Raw genomic sequence first — 17,149 nt, 5'->3', positions numbered from 1 at the left:
GCTCTTCCCCAGAGGGGGCCGGCCCTCAGAAGTCCTGGTCCCTAGGTGTCAGGACATATTAGCCGAAGACTATCCAGCGAGAATTTTTATCCCAAAAGCTCCTGTATATCTAACTTCTCATAGTCAGATGAAATACTTCATTTTAATTCCTCAGAATAAAACCTCACTCTCACTCAGAGGGGAAAAAACCGCAGCGCGGGCTTCCGAATCCCGAGAGAGAGCGCTAGATCTAGGGAATGCAGGTGGAGATCATGTGTGATCCCCGCGATCTCAATCACACTCCTTGGAGCACGCCCGGCGAGAGCGGAGCGTGAGTGGGGCGCGTGCTTCCGATCCCAGAGAGCGGGCGCTGGATCTGGTGGGTGAGGAAGATGATAGGGACTTGCCCGTCTCCATTCCCTCCACCAGATCCATCTGCAAACCCCACGAGTGCAGCCACCGCTCCGCCTCAGTGGAAGTGGGGCCAGTACCATGAGGAATGCTGGCGAAGACTCCGTCCTCAAAGAGAGCCTTCCGGGAGCAAAGCACACGCAGCGGGAGACGCTCACAATGCGGGCAGTCGTCTCCCTCGAGAGCCCGACTCTGCGTGCCTCGTTCCCAAGCAGACAACGCACAGACTGTGTGTATCCCCACCCGTAATGTAGCGCGGGCAGGGCGGAACACACAGCCTATAACACTGTCTGCTCTCGCCCAAATGCTTTGTCTTAGCCTCAGCTTAAGACATAATAGAGCTTATCAGTGGGACAGACAAACCTCACAACAGATATGTGACTGACACACACACAGAGTGCTTGCTGAATGACAGAAAGCTGACGCCGGTTCCACCGCACATGCTTTTAAGCTTCCTGGTCGCTACGTCACCCCGCCCGTAACGTCTCGCCCATCCATTGGACTGATTACACACGTGATTCAGAGCACAGTCACGCTGAAGGCGTTCGTTCCCATAGCGTTTTCAGACGCAGCTCGAGTTCCTGAAGGGGAACTATACTTGCAGATATAATGCAATGTAATATCAGCACACCTGTTAAGCACATGTTTAAAATGTAAATTTAGCAATAATCTCAAACTTATCATAAGTTTTATGATCTTTTGTTGTGCTTTAAAGAAATACACTTTTTTGATGTTTTGACTAACATACTGCATTAGTAGTTAGCAATGGTTAATAAAAGTTAACAAAATAGTAAAAGTTCATATAAATGTAAATGTACTAAATAGCTACTTCATTATAAATATGTAATTACAAATACAACTGAATAGATGGCATACAAGTTTCAGTAGAAATTATATTTAAGTATATTTTAACATCATAAATGCTTTTACATTCAGCAGTACAATATTTAAAAGACAATAGAAGTAATTATGAAAATATATATAAAGATATACTTAAGTCCTACTTAATTTGGTGAAAAAATCACTCTTATGTTCAGCTATAATTGCATTTAATATACATGTAAACTATAAATATACACTTTCATTTATCTGCAATCAAGTGTCTAAAAAACTCAACAGTTTCCATAATTTAAATGGGGCCTTAAATGGTGTTTTTGGTGATCATCTTATAACGTGACCAGTTTACTCAGCTAAACTCTACTGTGATGTGGACCCACTGGTGGCCTCTGAACCGTTACCCAAAAGGCTGGACTCTTACAGCTATAACAACACATGCCGTTAGAACTCAAACGCACACTGGATGTTCTCCATCCCCCCATCCACTCAATGAAAAACACAATTGTGCATTGTAAATGCATTGGTTAAACAAGATAATCCCTTTGTTGCAAAGACAATGAAGCTATAAGTTCTGCCTCTCTATTTTGAAAGTAACTTAAATTAAGCAGTTGTGATTTAGGTGCATAAAAACAAGAGTGAAATGAATTAACAATTAATTACGTGAATCGAAATTTTAGATATAGCCTATATGACATGCTGTGAGCAGTAAATAGTGTAGGCAGCCATTCTGATGAGCGTTCAACAAAGTTTCATGACATTTTGTCACAACCATGATGAATTTAGTCTCTCCCTCTTTCTTTGTATGTTAACATATGTAATGGTCGGTCTACGCGGTGTGGCTGGTTTCAGCTGTGCGTTAGCTCATCACCCCTCTCCTGTAACATCATCCCCTAACAATGCCACCATTCATACAGATGTTGCTTACAAAACATGGATTTAGATTTTCATTGTGCAAACAGAGGTTCACACACAACCTGTGCACCAGCTGCAGGTGTCTCTTCAGTAAAGGACTCGCAACTTAATGTGACCTTCCACTGATGGAGACATAATTCAATGAAGCAGAAATACTGAGTCATTGAAATTAGTCTGAAATTACGCATGAGATTTGAAATGAAGTTACATAATTGTAACATCCCACATTTACAACAGAAGGTATGACTATATATTACAGTTTCCATATAGACATAAAACATACATACACTGAAAAAAAATGGAGAAACAATTTTCACTCAAAAACTATAGTAAAATTCACAAACAATTACAACGAAATGGCAAGTAACATCAAATGAAATGCTACTACTTGATTTAAAGTAGAAAGACTGAAGAAGTATTTTCATGTAAAAAGTATTGTAATAATCTTTTTTTATATTGAAAAATGTATTCAATTAATGTGGAATTTACATGAAAGAGTGTCCAAAAAAAAAAAATTAAAAAAAAAATCTTAAAAAAAGTTTAAAACACATCTGCCAAGTTCTTAAAAACATATTTTTTGGGGGAATATACCACATTTTTTCTAAGAAATAATAATAAAATATAATACCAAACTACTTTTTTAAGGTTTTCTTTTCATTATCATATCAGGACAGTTGTATCATTGACATTTATGACTATGCTCCCTAAAAATATCAACATACATTTTAATTCAAAAATTATGCACATACTCACCACAGCAGAGGTGTATTCAAGTCATTGTATGTATGAATCAATCAATCATATTTTTAATGTATTTTTAATAAATTAAAGGATTCAGATCCAAAAGCATCACCTAATTACAATAAAAATAATAAAATTGTATAATTATAAGCAAATACACAAAATATTTTATAAAATAGTGTAACCCAGCACAATTAAAGATTTGTACATCTTTGCTTCAAGTATGCCTGCATCTGAATACTTTTGCGATCAGACATGATCCTCTGTGGATGAATGAGGGTGCGATTACATAAGCCTGAATCTCCAGCGCTCACATGAAAACTTTACATCACTTTGAATCCCTCGGTGAAATGTTTCTTTAAGAAAGGTTCCTTTTTTTTCCACTGCTCAAGTAAAAAAACAAGTACATTTAGAGCATGCCAAGGATTATGTCAACTGAGCGGCGTGTGCCAGCACAAAGGCCCCTAGAAACAAAGCAGGAACGTATAGCATTGTTCATCTCATAAAAAAAGCTCATCATCTAGTCTGATGCTTAGTGACAAATTTATCATCCTTAGTAACAATGTAAACAAAGGATAATTACCCCCTGATAAAGCAAAGAACCACAGATTGTTTTTAACTGTCACTGGCATGAATAGTGAGACTAACATTCCAAGCAGAAGTCGTAGATTTTCAGTTCCTGGTCAAGAGAACTTGTGTGGAGTAGCTATTAGCAAATACCCTTGCAAATATTAAACTCAATGCATTTTACTGATTCTTTGCATAATTAGGTTATTTTGTATGTTTATATTTCTTTATGAAATTAGAGTCAAATCACTTTCATTTCTTTCTTTTCCATGCACAGAATGGCTTTTTTAAAAATATGAAACTATACATTTGGTGAAATTTATTCTTAAAACAAGTGGAAAAAGTCTGACAAAATGCACTTATATTCAATACTGTAAACATCTTAATATGCTTTCATTTTTCTATGTTTTAATTTGCTTTTCAGGTCAATTTAATTTTAAATATGCAATAAAAATAACCTCTATTTGAATTCTTAATGTACATTCCTGGCTTGTTTGTTTGTCTTTGTACTTAATAAATAAACCAGCTTTAAAAAAGATAGTAAAAACACGCATAACAATTGTTGAAATAAAATTTGTATTTATTTTACATTATATTTACTAAAATAGAAATAAATTCTTTGAAAATGAATCACATGAAAACAATTTCAATTTACATAAAAGTCAGGCTTCCAACAGATCGTGGAAAAAAAATTTAAATGCCACAAAAAAAAAAAAAAAACTCACTCCTCCTGAAGAAATGTCCTTTACATCTGATGTCACTTAGGCTATTGGATCAGGTTAACTACTAGGATTTTGTCTCTATCCTGTTATAGAATTGTAATTTTTCACATTTCAATCAAGTCCTGCATTTTTTCTCCTACTGTTTCACACGCAAATATTACATTTCAAAACTTGTCTTCACTTGAATTAAGTGGCTTTGTCAAACCTGTTATTTACAATGGGATGTCCACTTATTTTCAGATATGTATTATATTTTTCAAGACAAAAACACTGATTTAGAAAAGGATATTCTCATCTTCTGTGTCTCACAGGTCCCTTTATTACATTAGTTTATAGCTCTAAGCAAATATTTACATGCAAATTATTCAAAGGAAGCTGTAAGCTGTATACCTCCCAAAAACTCATAGGGACTTTTCTCTCAAAAATCTGCACATGCCAAAACAGTGGTGGAACTGAAAGTGGATCCGCACTGAGTTTGACAGGGTTCAGCTGGCACATACACAGGCCTTTTCCTCTCTCTGATAAGAGCGTTTGTGCTTCCTTTTCCACAGACACGAGAACTTTCATGCATCAAAACACAGCATGTGGAGGAAAAACAAAATGACCGGGCACAGAGCACATGTGCTGTTTGGTTATGTGAGATAAATAGCACGTTGTTGAGTATGTGTCTATGAAAATATATCATAAGAGTAAATGGAGAGTGAAAAATGAATATACACTATACTGTAATTCACTCTCACTCCAACAACAGAGCAACTACATCTGCCCAGCACATCGAACAACTGGATATATGAAACCTATAATCAGTGACTTCATTAATAATAAATATTCTGCTGCTCGGCCCAAGAGCAAATCTATGGCGTTATTTTAATGGAGCACATGTGCTGTTTGGTTATGTAGCTTGTTGTTGAGTATGTCTATGAAAATATATCATAGAGTAAATGGTCGAGAGAATTATACTGTAATTCACTCCCACTTTATCAACAGAGCAACTACATCTGCCCAGCACATCGAACAACTGGATATCTGAAACGTATCATCAGTGACTTCATTAATAATAAATATTCTGCTGCTCGGCCCAAGAGCAAAACAGCCACAAACACAAGAGCCTGCTCATCCACATCTGGCCTGAGATAAATGACACCTTAACCACAGAGTATGAAGACAGCACGGCACTCCGCCAGACTACACTGTGTGTGTGTGTGTGACGATCTGACAGCGGTCCCGTGGGAACAAAAGCACTTTTAGCAGGTTTTTTTCAACCGGAGACCCCCTGGCCCACCACAAAATCAATTTGGCTTCATCGGCCAAAGAGCACAGACGCACACGCACACACACACGCACACTGATCCACCATCCAACATATGATCTCCTCACACACTCTCTCGCTGTCTTTCTCACATACACACACTTCCACTTTCCTCCGTCTCTCGCTTTCTTCATGTTCTCTAGTTCGACCCTCTCGCTCTCTCTCTCTCTTGTGGCTGAGGGTTGGGTATGAGGTTACAGTTGGGGGAGATATTTCCCATTTGGAATAAGTCAGCATCTCTGTATAATGAGATTAGGGCTGGATCTCCACACTGGGGTCGTGCTGGTCCGGGCCGGGCCGTGTGGGGGACACATGGCTCCGATCTCCCAGAACAGGTCACCTGATAGCAACGGTTACCATTATCCCAGCCGCATAAGCGCGGATGCCATAGTAATTACAACAAAAAAAGAAATTTAAAAAAGCTAAATCTTGCACTGAAAAAAATACGTGTTGTTATATAGTAAAATAACAAAAAATCTAAAGAGAAACAAAATTATGTAAATTATTTAGACTTGTTTTCAGAGAATACATGTTTTTTTTTTGTTTTATTACCAAACAGGGAAATGTTTTTTTCTTGTCATTTTGTAAAACTTAGCTACATTAAAAAAAAAATGCAATTAAAAAAAAATATATATATATATTTTAGGAAAAGGGGGAAAAAACAAAGAAAAATATATAAAGGTCTTACTATATTACACAATACAGTATACATAAAATGATATACATAATATACTATATATATATATATATATATATATATATATATTTACAGTTAAATGTAATTTAATAAGACCTTACATATTGCTTTTCATGTAAAAGTATCAAGTTTTAGACTATAATTATTTTACGATATATAATTAATTATTTGTATATGTATTAAAATAATATAATTACTAATTATTGTCCAACATATGATCTCCTCACACACTCTCTCGCTGTCTTTCTCACATACACACACTTCCACTTTCCTCCGTCTCTCGCTTTCTTCATGTTCTCTAGTTCGACCCTCTCGCTCTCTCTCTCTCTTGTGGCTGAGGGTTGGGTATGAGGTTACAGTTGGGGGAGATATTTCCCATTTGGAATAAGTCAACATCTCTGTATAATGAGATTAGGGCTGGATCTCCACACTGGGGTCGTGCTGGTCCGGGCCGGGCCGTGTGGGGGACACATGGCTCCGATCTCCCAGAACAGGTCACCTGATAGCAACGGTTACCATTATCCCAGCCGCATAAGCGCGGATGCCATAGTAATTACAACAAAAAAAGAAATTTAAAAAAGCTAAATCTTGCACTGAAAAAAATACGTGTTGTTATATAGTAAAATAACAAAAAATCTAAAGAGAAACAAAATTATGTAAATTATTTAGACTTGTTTTCAGAGAATACATGTTTTTTTTTTGTTTTATTACCAAACAGGGAAATGTTTTTTTCTTGTCATTTTGTAAAACTTAGCTACATTAAAAAAAAAATGCAATTAAAAAAAAATATATATATATATTTTAGGAAAAGGGGGAATATTGCTTTTCATGTAAAAGTATCAAGTTTTAGACTATAATTATTTTACGATATATAATTAATTATTTGTATATGTATTAAAATAATATAATTAATAATTATTGTTTCATAATTAATTATTTTATAATAATAATCTTAATTTTAATTTCAGTTTTTTTGTGTAGTGAATGTTGGAACACTCTAGATGTTGGCAGCTTTCTTTTCATTGCTTTAGGATTTAATTTAAAGTACATGTGAAATGCATTTATTTATTTTTTGATATATTTGCATTCGTACAGATAATTAAATTATCCAGCATCCGAAGGCGGGGTGAACTATGTTTAATTCTTCCTATAAGATTGTTTTAGTGACTCTTGAAACCTTAAAACAATTGGTTTCACGTGTCAGAGCAAAAGGGAAAAAAAAAAGGAATTTATAATTCAATTACAATCAGGGCCGAGAGCGAAGCAGAGAGGGGGGATGTGCCTGGAGTCCAGCCAGAGGACAGAAAAGACTGCACATTAAAGTAATATTATGCTCCCCCTGCCTGTTACCATAGCAACAAAATGAAAGAATTCAAAAATACACATGGAGATCAATCTCCAGCAGGACGGAGAGAAGGAGAGAGAGTTAAGTGTTCTTTGAATGCTCTTTCCACCGTCAGAATCATCACTCATTCTTTGACATACAGACACTCTCTCTCCCTCTCTTTCTGTCTTTTATCTAGTATTGTTTTCAGTCTCCTCCTTTCTCCAAATGTCTGCGCTCCCCTTTTTCTCAGAGCAAAATAATCAACTCCCTCCTGAGTCCAATTCCAAATCCACAAATACCGGATTATTACATGGTATAATTAGTGGATTTTAATCTAATTACCAAATCTGTCTTCCTGATCCTCTTGCCACCGCTATGAAGCTCAACTAAAACGTGTGAGCAGCCACATACTTAAATGGGATCTATGGTAACTGTACAAATGCAGGCAGATGGATGTAACAGTCCTGTTCACACAAAAACACACATTGTCGTCATGTACCCATCCTTATGTGGTTCCAAACCTGTAGGATTTTCATATATGGAAGAAAAAAGTACTAGATGTTATTTCCATACATGAGGACGGGCTTCAACAATGATGATTAAAAAAAAAAAAAATCATTGACGTGTCATATTTGAATTTTCGTAAATGCAAAATAGCCTTTTGGGTGATTTTCAGCAAATAACATTTTAAATTTGAGACTTTTCAAAACACAAAGCAATGTTTGCACTTGACCATGCATCTTGATTGAACACATTGGTTTTGCACACTGTAAATAATAATGATTATTTTAATGTTAAAGGACTGTAAAAATGGTCATTGGTAAATTATGTAATTGATGAAAAAGTGTAATAGATCTAATTTGACATTTCATGTAATTTTACAGTAAAATACTGATAAATGCAGTGATCTCATAAAACTTATGTGCATGTATGGTTTTATGCTATATTTTAATATATTTTCATATTTAAATCTAAGTTCAGTACATAAAACCTAAAAAGCTCTGGCAACCACAGCTACCATTTTTTTTAACATAAATTTAACAGATTTTTATTCATTTATTTATTCATTCATTTATTTTTATTAATTTTTATTTTTTATTTTTTTTTTTTTTTTTTGCAGTTTATAAGTAAAAAAAAAAAAAAAAGCAGCCAGAACATTCTGTAAATATATCATTTTGTGCCACAGGAAAGAAATAAAGGTATTGGAATGGCATAAATGTAGGTGAATAATGACAGAATATTCAAAATGGTGCATTATTTTCAACGTTTAGATTTTTTTAGCAGTCAAATCCACTAACAGCTTGTGTGTGGTGTAAGTTTAGTACATTCTTGTAGCTACTAGAGAACTATAAATCAGTTTGTCATCGGTACATATTGATGAAATGTATTTTCATATTTCTCCAGCAGTCTGTTTCTTTCTCTTTCTCTCGTTCTCTCTGTCTCTGAGAGCTCTGACTGGCTGCTTTGTTTCTGATGAGATCACCACCATGCTGAACTAGTGCTAACAAGCAGCAGAGGCACAAGTCTATGTTCAGGGCATCGAGATATACATCGGACAAGCTGGCATATATCGCAGTAAAAAGATGTCAGTGTGTGTCTATGTGTGTGCGTGCATATGCATTTGAGAAAGAGAAAGAAAGAGAGGGAAAAATCTTTTTGTGCTTATACATGCATGTGTTGTGTATCTTATCTGGGTGACTAGTTCTGTAACAATAACAGAAGATAAAAATGAACTCAAATCAAATCTTACAGGGTAGGCAAGAAGGAAAATATGCAAGTGTGTGTTTGTGTGTGTGACTGACTCACCAGCTTTGCCTCTGAGTGCATGGATGGAACATGAGGGGAGGAGCATGAGCTGCTGTGGGCGGGGCCTTGCATGCCCATCATGTTAGAGCCCATAGATATTTGCCTCTCCATCTGTACCCATAAATGTGAATATATTACTTCAGAATCACATCAATGCTTGAAACAACTTGAATAAAAAAAATCAACGAGCAAGCTACAGTGTAAATGTGAATGCACATTCCAAACATTTGGCAACAATATTACTGAAAAACGTTACTAGAATAAGTTAAATCTTATTTCTCTGGCTAGTTAAATGATAACATTTTGTCTTGAGGCAAAAATATAACCATGCTTTTTTATAACCATAACCGTTTTTATTCTAAAATCATTAAAGATACTATTTAATATTTATGTATAATATGAATAGTAATTGATTAAAATATTAATAAAAATAATAAAAACAAGTTTAAGGTTTAGGGTATTAGCTTTACTTTAGAGACAAATTTGCTGAAAAATGTTATGAAGTTAATTAAGTTCATTAAAAGTGTGTGTGTGTGTGTGTGTGTGTGTGTGTGTGTGTGTGTGTGTGTGTGTATATCTACGCATATTCCGCAACACTGTGGGAAAAGCAGCAGTCAAAGACAAGCTAAGAGAGGAAGCTGAATACTGCAGAAGTGTGAAGCTTAAAATAGGACTATTACCAAAACCACAAACTCAACCAAAGCTCAGTTCTGTGAGAAAGACAGAATCTCTTAATTCAGAAAGTCTCAATTAAATGTGACCGAAAGGCTGAAATTGAGGTCTTAGATGTTTGCGCTCATACAAAGAGTGTTCTGGTGATTTACGTTCGGTTTAAGGTGAGAGAAACTGTAAAATGGTACTTTCAATGTGTGTGTGTGTGTGTGAGAGAAAGAGAGAGAGAGAGAGAGAGAGATTGAGAGAGACTGGGGGTCCTATTACTAAAACCCAAGACCTCCAAGATCTCCCTCCGAGCCCCCTTTCCAACCCCCTGATGGCCCTTTTGCAGGGTGAAAGCGCAGCAGTCCGCTGTAATTATTGGAGGAATATTTGGTTTAAAAATATCACCCCACCCGGCACCCCTTTCCTGGGATGGCAATCGAGATTGAAAAAAAAAAAACATCCTAGTTTAATTTAATCAACTGCTTTTACCTCAATAGCCAACATGGACTGGCTTATGTTACAATGAGAACATGTGTCATGTCATTAGAACCATGATATGGGCAGCTCGCTCAAACACACACACACTTTCCTCAGCCTGATTTCAGGTTCCTATTGACATATCCAAAATAGAATTAAAACAGATTGAGCATTGGTAGAAAATTACACCTCTGCTGATGCGCTTCCTAATAAAACATCCACTAATATGGGTCACAGCACTGGAAAAGGCATTAATATAAAGCAGACCGCTGAGAAAAGCATGAGAATGGTCTATGAAAGATGAGCTTGTGCGCGTATTAATGCGTTTCAGTTGTCAGAGTCATCAGGAAACCATGACTGGGAAGTGTAAATGCATTGTGTGTGTTTGTGGGTTTATTTATGATCTCACAGGCATCAGAACAGCAGACGATCCTTGCATAGTCGGGTCAGGCAACGTGCCAGGCATGGAGGCCGGCAGTGGCTGTCGCTGTCTGTTCCTCAGGTGCAACAACGAGGAAAGGGAACCAGGCACTGGCCTAAGAAAGAAAAATGAAGGAAAAGTGAGATTAACTGGTTTCATCAGATGAAACTTCAGAAGAAAAATGACATGAAAAAACATCTGCCATTATAAGGAAATTGTACCATATAGAATTCAGTTCTCGTTTCGATTTGTCATAGTTCCTAAGAATTTTCAGTGCCTTATTTGGTCTTACTTAAAGGTACAGTTCATAGAAAAATTACAAATCTGTTAGCATTTACACATCCTCATGTTGTACGTATTTAGGAGTTATTTAGTAGAATGTCCAATGTCCATATCCGATATTTATTTATCTGATATTTTAAGACATATTGACATATTTACATATTGACTTTAAAACATAGTTATGAGGGCCTGTAGGTTTTCAATATCCTCATGTCATTGACCCTAATAACAGAATTAAAATTTTTGGGTGAACTGTCCCTTTAAGATATAGTCAGGCATGCACAACAAGGCAGAATGGCTTTCCCAGCAAGAGACATTGTGCTGGAAGCCCTCAATGGAGGTTTACTGGCTCTTGCCTTAAGGCTGATCAAACCCTGCATTCTTCAATGAAAGCATGGGTGTGGATGAATACAAAAAAAGATGCCGAGGTGAATTGGACATATTAGATTGTTACAAATCTCTCTCATAGTCTGCAATCTCATGAGAGAGTTTAATAGCATAATACAATCAACATCTATAAAACGTTCTCTCATACAGATAATGCACTAAACAGAGCCTCAGCTGTGGCTCGCAATATGTAGTTTCAACACAAAAACCACACAACTTCCTCTCTGGGTTGGCACGAAGCTGCCAGCGCTACACTGACCGCACTGATATTTAGGCAGAATGTGTCTAATATAGCACTCACTAACTTCACCATCATACCACCTATAGACTTGGACCACCACACAGTGTGGAGAAACGCAGTTTGTCTGAATAACCTTTAGCCTCAAATGACAAGCATTATTTCAGTCTGATTGGAGAGCTGACGGACAGCTGAAAGGGAAAGGGAGGGTTCCCCACCTGAACAAATACCTGTATTTATCTGGCCTAAATAGCAGCATTTACACTGCATGATTACTGTGTATGCATACACACAGACACACACACATGCACATACGGTCATTAACATTCTGACATATTGTCATTTGAGTCTAACACTCCAATCCATCACATGCTTAACAACCTCACAGCTCTGAAACACACACATATACACACCCTGTTGTGATCTGGCTCATTTTTTAATGGAATAGTTCACCCCTAAATAAAACTCACATTTTCTTTATCATGGGAGGAAAACTACTATTTTCCAGAGTAAAGGTGAGGCGGGCAGTCAAGCACCAAAATCTACAAAGTAACAGCAACAATAAACTACCATAAATATCTATTTCCACATGCTTGTATTAAAAGTTGCCATCTGATTGCTTTGTGAGCAACAGACAAACTGAAACTATTTTCTAGAAATATTCCCTTCAGCTATCAAATCTCATTTGTGTTTGCATACATTCAAGTATGCAGTGTCAAGATGTCACAACAGGTTTCTCAAAAACAAATGTGTGGCTTCTTAATACTTGAAATAGTGCATACAAACGTCTTTTATTGGACTTTCTTGTCATATTTGGAGCTTGAAAGCCCCAAACTCATTCACTTTCAAATTCCTTTTTTTATTGTGTCACAAAAGGCAGTATGTGAAAATGGCATGAAGGTTTAGTTTAGTTTAGTTTCTTATATAGCACATTTCTACTGCCTTCGGAGCAGCCCAAAGTGCTGTACAATGGATTCAAGAAAACCAAACAAAGACAATAACAAACACAACATCTTAAAAAGGAAAACATTCATTACATCTCTCCTAAATCAGACTCAAACGCCATAATATAAAAGTGCTTCTTCAAAGCCGTTTTAAAGGCGAACAAAGAGGGGGCATGGCGAATGTCTAGAGGTAGATTATTCCATAGCCGAGGACCGGCAATCGAAAAGGCCCGGTCACCTTTTTGCTTAAGTCGGGACCGCAGTACCTGGAGCAATAGTTTATCAGCAGATCTCAAGTTCTTAACAGGTTTATGTAAAGTAACAAGGTCTGACAGATACGAAGGCGCGAGACCGTTTAAAATTTTAAATATTATTACTAGGGCCTTAAAATCAATCCAATATCTAACAGGTAACCATTGCAAGGATGCTAAAATTGGAGTTTTTCTATCCCTCTTTCTCCTACCAGTCAATAGCCTGGAAGCAGCATTTTGAACAAGCTGTAATCGATTTACCAATGATTGAGAAATTCCTAAATATACAACATTACAATAATCCAATCTAGATTATATAAAAGCATGGATGATTGTCTCCAAATTTCTACATGAGAGCATTGGTTTAATCGTAGCTATTAACCTTAAGTAGTAGAAACTAGTTTTCACCACAGTATTAACTTGTTTTATAAAACTCAGCTCTGATCAAAAAATACACCCAGATTTTTTTGCATATGGATGAACATTTCTAGAAATAGGCCACAAATAACTAGAAATAAGGGGTGAAGAGCCAAGAGGACCAAAAACAACCACATCTGTTTTGCTCTCATTTAAATGGAGAAAATTCTTAGCCATCCAGGATTTTACATCCTCGAGACACTTGACAATTGTAGTGCAGGACTTATCAACTGGGTGTAATGGGACATACAATTGAGTATCATCTGCGTAGCAGTGGTATGCAATCTCATATTTCCTAAAAATACTCCCCAAAGGTAACATATATAGGGAAAACAGCATTGGACTTAATATGGACCCTTGTGGGAGCCCTGAAGGAACTGAAGGAGAAGAATAATTACCCATTGTAACAAATACAGATAAGGTGAGTATAAGTTGACAGAATATAAATTTTGCAGTGAACTATTCCTTCACTCTAAAATATTTACCAAAAAACGGGGGAAGAGGCTAACAACATTAGCATTCTGCTAATAACAAAAAACCTGCTCTCATTAACCGCCACTAAATACCAAAACGGCATCCAAAATTGCATACTCTCTAAGTAGACTTTTGAATTTAAGTACTTACTTTGCGACTTTTAAAAAGTACATTCTATTTGGTTGAAGTATGAATGTAATCCGGACATACTATTCACCATGTTGTCATTTTATCATGTTGCATCTCTTCACTGCCATTCACAACTTTTCTCATGGTCTTATGAGTCCATTGGACGCACACTTTAAAATCTCGGCCAACTTAGTAGGTAATTCAGATACTTTTTGCATACTGTTTTATGGATAAACTTGGACATACTACTCTTTTCACATACTGTTTTTCTACTTTATATTAGGGAAGTACTGTATGCATAATCAGAGGCAGCCTGAGCTTGTCTCCTTTTGTTTTCTAGTGTAAAATAAATATAAGGGAATTTTTAGATGGTGAAAAAGGATTTACATTATTGTGGTGGTGAAAAGCCACAGCTCAGCTCTGAACCACCATTCAGCCAAAATAGTGTGAAGAAAAAAATAGCCTTGGTCTGAAAGAAAAAGAGAGTGGGAAACAGGGAAACAGAGAGCGGGCAACTCTCTACGGGCCAGTCCCGCTGCACATTAAAACTCAGCCAACAGGAAACGTTCCTAATTAAGTGCTCAACCTGGCCAACGGGAAGAAAGACGCTTTAGACGCTGTACAGGTTCCCTGTCAAACTCGCTCACCTACTACTCAGCAAGAGAGAGAAATAAAAAGTGTGTGTCAACAGAGAATAAAGCCTGTTATGAAAGGGCAAAATATCATAAGACAAAAACTTTCCATACTCCCAGAATTACTGCACACGTGGGTGTACGTCAAGTGCATGACTGTCTGTGTGTGTTAGTGTGTGTATGGTGAATTTAATATTTTGTATTAATGACAGGCTGTCATTTCAGAGGGGACAATAAGACCCCCGGAGGGTGAAGGGTGGGCATACGTACACACTAAAACACACACACACACACACACACACTCTCTCTCACACAGTGCAATCCTGACCCTCTCCTCTCACATTACACACACTGTCTCCCTGTTCCAACATGACATCACTCCTCCCTTTCTATTCCTCGCTGTCTTTTCTCTTTTTCTCTCTCGATTTCAGCAAGATCCACCACTATCATTCTCTCTCTGAGTTAACAGACACCAAACCCAACATCACTGACCTTCCTAGAGAGCCTCAAGTCTTAGAGAGATTAAGATGTCACTCTATACTCTCCTTGCATATAGGGTTATTGCATCACAGGGTAATCTACAGTCTCATGGTGACTTACTCAAGTATTTACAAACAATACATAATGCATTCTAATAGAGAATATAGGGGCCCTACTCATGAAACACAAGCAGAATTTCTGCATAAATCATTGTGAAATGACTGTTATGTAAATTACCACATACAGTTCAATGCAACCATTTATGCAAGAATGGTTTTGAGAATGATTTACTCAGAAATTCACTCGGTTTAATGAATGGCCCTTAAAGAGAATTCTAGGAGATTATAAATTGATAATAAAATCTAAAATAAAAATTCTTGAAGAACCAAAGAAGAAGAAGATTTGACTGAGTTCTAGAAGTTTCTACCTTTTAGGTAGTAACATATTCACTGCATTCTAGAACAGAATCTAAAGGGAAATACTGAAGAATTTTAGAAGATTGAGAAGCATTCTAGAAATGTAAAAAGTTGTAGTTAGTGACATATTTACTACATTATAGAGCATAATAGGGAATAATTCTAGTAGGTTTTACACAGACACATTCTAGAACAGAATCTAAAAGAAAATATTGAAGAATTTGAGAAGATTTAGGGCCATATTTACTAAACAAGGCAAATTAGCATAAGACTGCAATCCCATAAAAGCATGGATGTGAGTGGAAAGTTCTGTGGGTGATCTACTGACAATGCGCAAATTAAGAACACAGACACAGCCAGATTATTTCTATAATTACCAATGCAATCTACCAAGAGGAGCACAAATGAGCAACACTCGCAGACATGTAAGCACAAAATGGACATGCTTTTTGGGCATTAAATAATGGCGTAAATACCAGTAAGTTGACAATGCATTACAAGCTGTTAGTAAATCTCACTTTTAGAAGCACAGTAGAAATGTAAAACATTTTAGAGCCATATTTACTGCATTCTAGAATATACATTTCATAGAATTCGAAAATGCTTTACATAGACACATAATCAACAAATTCTAGAGCAATCTAAAAGAAACTTCTTAAAAATAGTTTCTGATAGTGACATTTCAGTCTTTTAGATTTTAGAAAATCTAAAGAAAATCTAAGGAAAACTCTAGATTGATTTTTAGTATCCTTGAAGTTTGTGGATTTTAGATAATGACATTCAAAGCATTCTAGAATGCAATTCTAAAACTATAAATTCTAAAAGATTCTGAATAGTGATATTCAATACTATTCTATGTACATGTAATAAAGCAAAAATATTGAACATTTCTAGAAGATTCTCGATTCTGGATAGTGATATTCAATGAATTCTTGAATACAATCTATTCTTGAAAATCTTCGATTCTACACATAATCAAGCCTTTACATAAGCGATACATGTTTCATTCATCCTTTGTAGGGCAGCCCTAAACATAATATTTCATCATGAGTATAGGCATAATCATATTAAATTCTAGAATACAATCCAAAAAGACAACCCTTAACAAAAATCGTAAAAATTCTGGACAGTGATATTCAATGCATTCTATACATAATCGAGAGAGAAAAAAAATTTATTCTAGAAAAGTCTTTATTCTGTTTATTGATATACATTCTCCATTCTGGAATGTAACTTAGAATGCATTCTTGAACACAATCTAGAAGGGAATTCCAAGAATTTTAGAAAATTTAATTTTCAGATTCTACACATAATTCAAGCCTTTCCATTAGCAATACATGTTGCATGCAGCCTTTGTCCAGCTGTCCTAAACACAGTATAAACATAATATTTTATAATCGTAGTAAGAGACATTATAAAGCTGTTTAAATGATGCTATAAAAACATACATTCATCTCTACATGCCCAACTGAAGTGACTTCAGTGTAAGAGGCCTGACTACCACTTCAGTGAGAGAGAGAGACGAGAGCCAGAAAGAAAGCGAGAGAGAGAGCCAGGCACAGTCAGCCCACTGACTCATATCCTTCCATTCTGACTCCACTCCAGCAATGATGTAATGCTCTTGGCTTCTTGC

General features: G+C 36.3%; 1 protein-coding gene across 2 annotated transcripts in view; it reads right to left on the bottom strand.

Annotated features, from left to right (window-relative positions):
• Window positions 1–17,149, bottom strand: part of LOC107684542 (cyclic AMP-responsive element-binding protein 5-like) — a 79,579-nt gene that overhangs the window by 30,995 nt on the left and 31,435 nt on the right. For both annotated transcript variants that reach the window (XM_016480819.1, XM_016480820.1), the window contains 2 exons: window positions 10,855–10,981; window positions 9,309–9,419 (listed from right to left, as the gene is read on the bottom strand). In XM_016480819.1, coding sequence (XP_016336305.1) covers window positions 9,309–9,419; window positions 10,855–10,981 — 238 coding nt within the window. The remainder of the gene's footprint in view (window positions 1–9,308; window positions 9,420–10,854; window positions 10,982–17,149) is intronic.

Source organism: Sinocyclocheilus anshuiensis, unplaced genomic scaffold, assembly GCF_001515605.1.
Source record: "Sinocyclocheilus anshuiensis isolate Anshui unplaced genomic scaffold, SAMN03320099.WGS_v1.1 scaffold225, whole genome shotgun sequence".
NCBI lineage: Eukaryota > Metazoa > Chordata > Actinopteri > Cypriniformes > Cyprinidae > Sinocyclocheilus > Sinocyclocheilus anshuiensis.
The sequence above is the reverse complement of the archived record's forward strand: the minus strand, read 5'-3'. Positions and strand labels throughout refer to the sequence as shown.